We start from the raw sequence: 11,394 nt of genomic DNA, 5'->3' as shown, positions 1-11,394 counted from the left end.
TGTTGGGATAACCAGGGGAGTTGATGCGCATATGGATTTGTTATACTGAGGAAGTCCTTCCTAGGATTTTCAAAAAAATTAGAAAGGTAATAGTGAACTTATGCAAGAGTAAAAAGTGTAAACATGTTTGAATTCTGCAATGTGCTGTTTTTGAAGGTTTGACTATAGATAAGAGGCTGTATTTTTCTGGTGTTGAGGTTTCTCAAATGCAAAGATGTAAAATGAAATTCTACTTCTGGAAAACCTAATATATGTTGAATGCAGACAGCTCGTTGAGGTTCTTGTTCTCCAGAGTCACATGGTGTTTGACAAGACCTGCCTGGTCTTGTGATCTGTAAACTTTTTTTTTTTTTGCTAGCCATGTATCACTATTATGTTTACATATCCTTGACTTTGGCAAAATTATTTTAATATTCTGCAATGCAGCACTCCTACACAAGAGAATGCTTACACCAGGGCTTCAAATATCTCTATGATTTTTGCATCTTTTGGAATGCTTAAGAGGGACACTAATATTACATCTACTTTGCAGTCATTGGAATTCTTTCTGTAACTCTTTGTTAAATAAAGACCATATTCAGCAAGCTGGTGGTGTTAAATGCCTTTAATCCCAGAACTTTGGTGTCATAGGCAGGTAACTCTGATTTTGAGACTAAGCTAGTCTACTGAGCAAGTTCCAGGACAACCGTGGCTACACAAAGGCATCCTATCTTGAAAAGCCACACACACACAAGCACACACACACACACACATGTGCACGCACACCCATACCCAACACTGAAATTATCTGGTCATCTATGTAAAAATATTTAGCTCAGTTTAGATCAATGGCTTAAACCTTAAATCCCAGGTATCAGCACCCCAAAAATTGCTGTTCCCAAAGATTAAATTCCCAGGTATCAGCACCCAAAATATTGCTGTTCCCACAGATTAAAACATGATGACAGTTTCTAAACATTGGGAACAAAACTGCAGTAACTGTCCTCTCAAAACATATTTATAAATCACCAAGAAGTAATCTGAGAGCCCAAACCTGGATATTCTTCTCCTAGAAATCAAACATGAAGTGTAAGTTTACTGCAGACTGTGTCCAAATATGGTTAGTGAAAACTCCTGAGAGAATGATTGTAATAGTCCTTCCTCTATTACTAAACCAGTGTTCATGGAATTAAATTATAGTGCCCATAATACGTTTTTCATTATTCACAAATCATGATGCAGAAGACTGGATTTAAAAAAAAAAAAAAAGATGTTGTCAGCTTTGAGACATGTCATCGATAACCTATTTTCTCTAAGGATAATGTTTTCTTTGTTTTAACAGACACATAGGATGAACATCTGCTTTAACTGATATCAGGAGCCTATGTCAGGTAGGCAACCCACTGTCCTCATGTCACCAGGTATCGGTGATTTTTTTAGATGTGTGGTTCTGTTTTCAAGTCCAGAAAAGTTACCAGATATTCTTATTCCCTCTATAGTCTTCTCTGTATGGTCCCCAGAGCAACTCCTTTCTGTGCATGAGCATCCTGTCTGAGGTCTAGAAATGTGCATAAGAACACATGACTCTCTTTGTTTTATCAACTTATTCAGATCAGATTTCAAGTACTCTTTTTCACACATAATTGCCCTCACAGCTGCCATGCACAATCACTTATCTCACTATATTTGTCCTCTTTAATTTTTCCTCTTAACCTATTCCTTTTTCATCACTTTGAATAGGAGACTACACAAAGACCTGCCTATATGGTGCCTATACCTTGTGGCTGAAGCTAAGTCTCAGTCCAACTGTCTCTTATTCTTGTTTATCATGCTTTCTTAAAAGAAAAAAGATAAGGAATCACTGAGTTTGTAAACATACACCTACCCCAACAAATAAGAGGAAATAAATGAATGAAAATATAACTATTAAAAAATATGGATGAGCAGAATAAACAACACATGGCTACATAATTTCTTCCCACCATGAACATGTTTATAAGGGATTCTCACTCCTCCCAGTGGAGTACAAAGCCCTGAGCTGCATAACAAGAGGAGAAAAGAGTACATATAAGCTAAATTTTTACTATTGTGTCTTATGTGTATGAAATTTACAATTTTGAAATATCAAATATGCATATTAGGCAATGTGTGTCATTTATTGCATTTCATTGTATAAATACCTACATTTTGTGTGTTTCTTCAGTTAATATCTATAAATCTGAGAAAAATACAAGGCATCCCTTATGCAAGTGAGTATACACAAACAGAATTTTAGGATTAGTGAGGATCTGAGCATACACAAACCCTTTTAGTTCTAGAGTAGTGAATTGTGAGTGGAGGTCACTTTCAGGAAAGACAAAGATTTTTTGGAGAATGTGAGAGACAGCATCAAGGAGAAGATCCCTGATATACGACTACAGTATGAACATTTAGAGGAAGAGGGCCAGGAAGCAAGTGATGAAGAAGACAGGGGCTTTCTTAGTTTTGCAAGGAGGACTGATGATCTTTAGTGATAATGACCTTGCATCGAGTAACTATCAGGAAATATGAGAACTATCTGACTCATATTGCCACCTTTGATTTTGAAATAGTCACACATATATCTTTGAATTGAGAACTTGGTCAGAGACAAGAGGGAAGAAATGTTCAGCTCAGATTTCAAGTTCAAAAGCAAAATGGTTCTGGGGGAAGAACAACTGAGTGCAAGCATTCATTACAAGGCAGTTCCTCAATTCTTTTTTACTTTATGTGATAAGTGTATTGTACTTTCAGGTCACTTTTTCAAGAAAGAGAAAGAAATACATTTCCATGGAGAAATGGAATCAGACCTCAAATGATTTCACTTTGTTAGGATTGTTTCCACAAAACCAATCAGGCCTTCTGCTTCTGCTGCTCATCATCTCCATATTCTCTGTGGCCTTTCTTGGGAACTCAGCAATGATCCACCTCATTCGCGTGGATCCCAGACTCCACACTCCAATGTACTTCCTCCTCAGCCAGCTCTCGCTCATGGACTTGATGCATATGTCTACCACTGTTCCCAAGATGGTATTCAACTTCCTCTCTGGTCAGAAAACCATTACCTTTTTGGGCTGTGGAGTGCAATCCTTTTTCTTTCTCACCATGGCAGGTTCTGAGGGTTTGCTCTTGGCTTCCATGGCCTATGACCGTTTTGTGGCTATCTGCCACCCTCTACATTATCCCATTCGCATGAGCAAAATGATGTGCCTGAAGATGATCATAGGATCTTGGACACTGGGCTCCATTAATGCCTTATTACATACAATCTATGTTCTTCATATCCCTTACTGTCATTCCAGGTCCATTAACCATTTCTTCTGTGATGTCCCAGCCATGATTTCCCTGGCCTGTATGGATACTTGGGTTTATGAGTACATGGTGTTTGTAAGCACAATCCTGTATCTCCTACTTCCTTTCCTTGGCATCACAAGTTCCTATGGACGGGTCCTTTTTGCTGTCTTCCATATGCACTCAAAAGAGGGAAGGAAAAAGGCCTTCACCACATGTTCGACTCACTTAACTGTGGTGACATTTTACTATGCACCTTTTGTCTACACTTATCTTCGACCTAAAAGTCTCCGTTCTCCCACAGAAGATAAGATTCTGGCTGTCTTCTATACCATTCTCACCCCCATGCTCAACCCCATCATCTACAGCCTGAGGAATAAGGAGGTCCTTGGGGCCATGACAAGAGTTTTGGGGACATTCTTTTCCACTAAACATTGATCACTTGTTCTCTATTCATATTTCTCTTTCCCTAGAGAATGTTAGCCTAGAGCCATGTATTGAAAATATAGTGTGTGCCACACACCTCTCATATCTTTCTGGTGATTCATTACTGGTTAAGATTAAATAGTATGTTCATTATTGCACACTAATACAATTATTCACATGTTTATATCATAACATATTATAGTCAAAGATATCAGTAACAAAAATTAGACAAAAAATGAATGGATGTCCTAATATAATAAGATACACTTTACCTTATAACTGTACAAGTAATATTGTAAGTGGTGAAACTTGGACTACCTGACAGACTCCTCTCAGTAGCACCAGAATCTATTTCTGTTGTATGGGCCATTGCCTTCAGAAAACAGTAAGTAACTTTAAGAAAACAATGCCCAAAGTCTTAAAAAGGTGCTTGATTTCTGAATGTTTGGTGAATTATAGATGTATATCAACATTTATGGGGGTTGGTTATAGTTCTTATTGATCATGAACGGGGAGGAAACTAAGCCAAAAAGATAAGATTTTAGAATTGAACTTAGAAAAGAAAAAGAGGGATTATAAAAATGATTGGATAAAACAGTAGATTATTGAATCTACTTTTAAACTAAGAGAACAACTACTAGTCCCAAATATTTCACATTGGTATGGATTTTTGCATATGGTCCTAAGCAGGTTCTCCAACTGTCAGTCCAGCATTGGTGAGTTTCCACTAGCTCGGTTCAACTGTTTTCGTGGCTTTCCCTATCGTGGTCATATTATCACTCCTCCCTCTCTTCAACTGGAATCCAGGAGTTCAGTCCAGTCCTTAGCGATGGATATCTGCATCTGCTTCCATCAATTGCTGTAAGAGGGTTCTATAATGACAATTGAGGTAGCAACAAATCTGATTACAGTTAAAGGCCAGTTCAGGCACCTTCTCCACTATTGTTAAGATTCTTTTCTGGGGTCATCCTTGAATACCCCTGGAAATTTCTTTAGGGTCAGTCTTCTCGCTAAATATATAATGGCTCCCTCTATCAAGTATTTCTTTCCTTGCTCTCCCCCTCTGTCCTTTCCCTATTTCAATTATCTCATATCCTCATGTTCTCTACCCCCTCAACTTCTTCCCTCCCCATTCCCCATTCATTTACTACCAGCCTTTAGATGCTCCGAATTTACTCAGGAGATCTTTCTATTTCCCCTTTCCAGGAGGATCCACATATGTGTCTCTTAGAGTCTTCCTTGATTTCTAGTTTTTCTGTGGTTGTGAACTGTAGGATGCTTATCCTTTATGTCTAATATCCTATCTACTAATGAATGAGTACATACCGTGCAAGGTTTTTCTGTGTCTGGGATACCTCAGTAGGAATGACTATTCCTAGATTCATCTATTTGTTTACACATTTCAAAATGTCTGTTTTTTTAACCACAGATTAGTACTCCATTGTGTAAATATACCACATTTTCTTTAATCATTCTTTGGTTGAGGTGCATGTAGGTTGTTCCTAGGTTCTGTTATTATGTATAATGCTGCTATGAAAATGGTTGAGCAAATGTCCTTGTGGTATGACTGTGCATCCTTTGGGTATATGCCCAAGAGTGGTATTGCTGGAGCTTGTGTAGATTGATTCCCAATTTTCTGAGAAACCACCATACTGATTTTCAAAGCAGCTATACAAGTTTGCACTCCCATCAGCAACAGAGGAGTATTCTAGTTTCTCCACATCCTCTACAGCATTAGTTTTATTTAGTGTTTTTGATCTTTATCTTAGCCATTCTGCTAGGTGTAAGATGGTATCTCAGAGTTGTTTTGATTTGCATTACGCTGATGGCTAAGGATGCTAAGTAATTCTTTAAGTGTCTTTTGTACGTTTTGATTCCTCTATTGAGAGTTCTCTGTTTAGATCTGTACTCCATTTTTAATTGGATTATTTGGTATTTTTCTGTCCAGTTTCCTGAGTTCTTAGTATGTTTTGGAGATCAGTCCTTTTTCAGATGTGGGGTTGGTGAAGATTATTTTTTCCATTCTGTATGTTGCCTTTTTGTCTTCTTGATTCTATCCTTTGTCTTCCAAAAGCTTCTTAACTTCAGGCAGTCCCATTTATTTATTGTCGATCTCAGTGTCTGTACCACTGGTGTTATATTCAGGAAGTAGTATCCTGCATCAGTCTGTTCAAGGCTGCTTCTCATTTACTCTTCTATGGGGTTCAGTGTGACTGGACTTATGTTGAGATATTTAATGTTTTTAGACTTGAGATTTGTGCATGGAATGGTATGGATCTATCTGCATTGTTCTACACCATGACATCCAACTATGTATTCCAGCACTATTTGTTGAAGATGTTAACTTTTTTCGTAAGCTTGTCAAAAAAGATGTTCATAGGTGTGTGGATAAATGTTAGCATATTATATTTGATTCCATTGGTCTATCTGTCTCTGTGCCAATACCAAAAGGTTTTTATTACCATACCTGTATAATAGAGGTTGAAGTCAGGGATAGTGATGTCTTTGGAAATTACTTTATTGTATAGTATTTTTTTACTGCCCTAGGTTTTGTTTTTGTATAAGAAGTTGAGTATTGTTCTTTCAAGGTCTATGAAAAATTGTGTTGGGATTTTGATAGGGATTGTATTGAATCTATAGATCGCTTTTGGTAACATTGCCATTTTTATTATGTTGGTCATACCTATCCAAGGCATGGGAGATATTTCCATTTTCTGATATCTTGTTCAATTTCTTTCTTCAAAACCTTAATGTTCTTGTTTTACAAGACTTCCATTTGCTTAGTTAGAGTTACCCCAAGTTATTTTATGTTGTTTATGGATAATTTGAATGGTGATACATTTCTGATTTCTCTCTCAACCTGTTAATCATATGATAAAAGAAGGCTACTGTTTTATGAGTTTGTCCTGAATCCTGTCACATTAATGAAGGTGTTTATCAGCTATAGGAGTTCCATGGTAGAATTTTTCAATCACTTATGCATAATATTATACCATCTGCAATTAGTAAATGTTTGATTTATTCCTTTACAATTTGTATCCCCTTGATCTCCTTTTGTTCTCTTATTCCACTAGTTAGAATTTACTGTACTATAATGCGTGGACATGGAGAGCATGAACAGCTGTCCCTTGTTGCTGATTTAAGTGGAATCACTTTGAGTTTCTCTCCATTTCGTTTTATGTTGGCTGTTGACTTGCTGTATATTGTCTTTATTATGTTTACTTATATTCCTTGTATCCCTGATATCTCCAAGACCTTTATTATGAAAAAGTGTTGAATATTTTCAAATACTTTTCTAGTATCTAATAAGATGATCTTGTGTGGTTTTTTTCTTTCAGTTTTTTAATATGATGGATTACATTGAAAGACTTTTATATGTAGAACCATATCTGACTCTGGGAAGTAGCCAACTTGATCATGGTGAATGATTTTTCTGATGTGTTTTTGGGTTTGGTTTACCAGTATTTTATTCGGTATTTTTACATCAACATTCAGGACTGATATTGGTCTGTAATTCTCTTTCTTAGTTGAGTCCTTGTGTGGTTTGGTTATCAGGGTAAATGTAGCCCCATAAGAATATTTTTTGCAATATTCCTTCTATTTCTAGTGTGTGAAACAATTTGAGGAGAATTGGTATTAGTTTTTCTTGGAAATTCTGACAGAATTCTGCTATGTAACCACCAGGCCCTGGGCTTTTGTTGCTTGAAAGATTTTTGATGACAATTTCTATTTCCTTAGGGGTTATAGTTCAATTTAAATTTTTTATCTGGTCCTTATTTAATTTTGGTATATGGTATCAGGAAAAATGTCCATTTCATTTATATTTTCCAATTTTGTGGAGTACAGGCTTCTGAAGTCATAGTTGAAATAGAGAAAGGACAGAGGGGAAGAGCAAGGAAAGAAATACTTGAGAGAGGTAACCATTATGTATTTGGTGAGAAGACTGACCCTAAAGAAATTTCCAGGAGTATTCAAGGATGACCCCAGGAAAGAATCCTAACAATAACGGAGAGGGTGCCTGAACTGGCTTTTACCTGTAATCAGATTTGTTGCAACCTCAATTGTCTTATAAATTCTTCCTCCAACAACTGATGGAAGCAGATGCAGATATCCATCACTAAGGACTGGACTGAACTCCTGGATTCCAGTTGAAGAGAGGAAGAAGTGATAATATGAGAAAAGGGCTTAAGACCATGATAGGAAAACCCACAAAAACAGTTTATCATGTACAAGCCCATGATTTCAATTAATTCCAAGTTTCATACCAACACAACCGACCCACAAACAATTTTTAAGGGTGCTAGAATGGCTACATGTCTAATATTCTCTTTCTATAAAAGAATTACAGGTAATCAACTTGATCAATGGCTGTATTTGTTATATGTAAATAAAAATATTTCTGAAATATGGGGATTTGGGCTTAATATGACATAACTATAACTGACATTTACTTTGTTTCCCATGACAGATTCTAATTGTGAAGAAGTCACAAATTAAACTTTCATTATATTGTCACCCTTAAATGGAATAGTGGTACCTGAAAATACAAAGAGGATAAAAGACTTAATGATAACAGAAAAGAGAATCCTTCAACATGATGTTTAGAAAAATTTAAAATCTAGGAAGGTGACAAATATTCTTGGGGTAATAGCACTTATCAGGTTTTTCTTATGGTCCCTAATAGAAATCCAGTCCCCCAGCTGTGGATGGGCTTCCATAATTAAGATGTGGCCCATGGTCTAAAGCCAAGAATAATGGACATACTATGGTGCCCTCAAAATAGACAGAGATCAGATATTATGATCATCATAAAAGAAAGATTCCCAGTAAAAAACATATTCATACAGATAAGTGGCACAAAGACCATTAGTATACCAAGTAGATATAACCAAAAAAGAAGCATCACACAGCCCATATGCACACAGCACAACTCTAAAGACATAAAACAAACAAAACCATCAGAGTAACATTCTTCTCAGAGAAAACTTTAAACTTAGAAATCTTGGAACAATATACTCCAAGTTCCAGAAGGTCACAGATATCAAACCAGACTACTTTATCCAGCACAGCTATGTGTCATACTAAAGAAAACAGATAAACTTCCCATGTTGTAAGCAGGCTGAAAGAATTTATATCCACTCAAAATTTCTACAGATAAAACTCGAGTCAATACTTCAGGTAGAAGAGAGGAATAAGTATAGCTGCTAACATAAAGAAGGAAAAGTAACAGAGATATATTTCCCAACATACAAAACAAAACAAAACAAAAACAACCATATTCTACGTGGGGTGGGGTAGTACTTTGCTGTGGTTGATTTTGATGTTCTTAAAGTATTTCATGACTTTGATACTGCCCAATCTTCCTACATAGGAGACACTAGCACCAACTGAACATAGATCACATGAAAGGGTGCAGTTAAACTATAATATGTTGTAAATATTCAATATACATAAACTTATAATAATGATAGAATAAAAGCAAAATACATAATCAAATCTATTAAATCATGTAATCTTGTAGAAACAACATGTGAATATCAGCATAAACAGTATTGTTTACAGTAATATTTCTTTTTAAAATTATTTATTTATTTTAATTTCATCTTACATTCCAACCACAGTTTTCCCTCCCTCCCCTCCTGAAACCTTCCCCTAGCCTGTCTTCCAATCCAGCCTCAATCCACTCCTTCCAATGGGTAAGGTCTCCCATGGGGAATCAATAAAGATTGGTATATTAAATTGGGGTAGGACCAAGACCCTCCCCACTGCATTAAACAAAGCATCCCACCACATGGGATGGGCTCCAACAAGCTAGCTTATGCACCAAGAATAGATCCTGTTCCTACTGCCAGAGGACTCTAAGATATAGTAATATTTTTACATTAATAAGGTAAAATGTGTCATATTATGTTAGGTAGTAATTCCTCTTTTAATTTCTGTTGCTGATATCATTGACAATAATTCTATGATGTGAACATATGAATAACAGTACTAGTATGTAATAATGAACATACTATTTAATCTTAATTAGTAATAAATCACCGGAAAGGTGTGACATGTGTGTGGCACACATTATATTTCCAAGAAATGACAGTAGTCTGACATTTTCCAGGGGACCAGAAATATGAATAGAGAAGAAATGATCAATGTTTAGTGGAATAGCATGACCCAAAGACTCTTGTCATGGCCCCAAGAACCTCCTTATTCCTCAGGCTGTAGATGATGGGGTTGAGCATGGGGGTGAGAATGGTGTAGAAGACAGCCAGAATCTTATCTTCTGTGGGAGAACGGAGACTCCTAGGTCGAAGATAAGTGTAGACAAAAGGTGCATAGTAAAATGTCACCACAGTTAAGTGAGTCGAACACGTGGTGAAGGCCTTTTTCTTTCCCTCTGTTGAGCGCATATGAAAGACAGTAAAAAGAACCCGTCCATAGGAAGCTGTGATGCCAAGGAAAGGAAGTAGGAGAAACAGGCTTGTGCTGACAAACACCATGTACTCATAAACCCAAGTGTCCATACAGGCCAGGGGAAGCATGGCTGGGACATCACAGAAGAAATGGTTAATAGACCTAGAATTACAGTAAGGAATGTGAAGGGCATAGACTGTGTGTGCTAAAGAGTTGATTGAGCCCAATATCCAGGATCCTATGATCATCTTCAGACACATCATTTTGCTCATGCGAGTGGGATAATGAAGGGGGTGGCAGATGGCGACAAAACGATCATAGGCCATGGATGCCAGGAGCAAACCTTCAGAACATGCCATAGTCAGGAAAAAGAATGATTGTACTCCACAGCCCAGGAAGGTAATGCTTTTCTGGCCAGAGAGGAAATTAAATGCCATCTTGGGAACAGTGGTAGAAATATACATCAGATCCATGAGAGAGAGCTGACTGAGAAGAATGTACATGGGGGTGTGGAGCCTGGAATCCACACGAATGAGGTGGATCATTGTTGAGTTGCCAAACAAAGCCAGGAAGAACACAAAGATGATGAGCAGCAAAAGCACAAGGCCTGTTTGGTTTTGTGGAAACAACCCTAACAAAGTGAAATCACTTGAGCTGTGGTTCCATTTCTCCATGGAAACGTGTTGCTTTATCTTTTTTGAAACGGGACCTAAAGTGAAATACATTCCCATGTGAGTTATGACAGGAGAATAAAAAGAGGAACTGTCTTTTAATGAATACTAGCACTGATTTTTTTCTTCCTACAGCACAGTCATTTTGTTGACCTTATTTTGAAATTTGAGCTGTATATTCCTTCTCAGTTACTTCTTGCCACGTTCTCAGTTCAAAGATGTGGCAACATGAATAAAATAGCTAACTCTACATGAGCCTATTATTTTTTTTAATATTTTATTTATTATGTATACAGTATTCTGTCTGTATGTCTTCAGGCCAGAAGAGGGCACCAGACCTCATTACAGATGGTTGTGAGCCACCATGTGGTTGCTGGGAATTGAACTCAGGACCTTTGGAAGAGCAGGCAATACTCTTAACCTCTGAGCCATCTCTCCAGCCCCCATGAGCCTATTATTTAACCTAATTACACACTCTGTGTTTCCCCATGATTCTGTTACACTGTCCTTTGCAAGACTTTCATTACTGGCCACTTTTGCTCAACTCATCCTATACAATACACATCCATCCCATGGGTCAAAATAGCACAACAAAGAGTAT

The 11,394-nt window shown here is 37.1% G+C and overlaps 2 protein-coding genes across 2 annotated transcripts; one reads left to right on the top strand and one right to left on the bottom strand.

Annotated features, from left to right (window-relative positions):
* Positions 1 to 2,787: 2,787 nt before the first annotated feature.
* On the top strand, positions 2,788 to 3,726 carry LOC130871315 (olfactory receptor 2L13-like). The gene has a single exon (XM_057764669.1). It carries the CDS (start codon positions 2,788 to 2,790, stop codon positions 3,724 to 3,726), a length of 939 nt encoding a protein of 312 aa, XP_057620652.1.
* Positions 3,727 to 9,857: 6,131 nt separating this feature from the next.
* LOC130871314 (olfactory receptor 2L13-like) lies at positions 9,858 to 10,796 on the bottom strand. The gene has a single exon (XM_057764668.1). The coding sequence runs from the start codon at positions 10,794 to 10,796 to the stop codon at positions 9,858 to 9,860; it is 939 nt and encodes a 312-aa protein (XP_057620651.1).
* Positions 10,797 to 11,394: the final 598 nt, after the last annotated feature.

This window comes from Chionomys nivalis, chromosome 3 (genome assembly GCF_950005125.1).
Source record: "Chionomys nivalis chromosome 3, mChiNiv1.1, whole genome shotgun sequence".
Classification (NCBI taxonomy): Eukaryota; Metazoa; Chordata; class Mammalia; order Rodentia; family Cricetidae; genus Chionomys; species Chionomys nivalis.
This window is presented reverse-complemented; position numbering and strand designations above follow the sequence as displayed.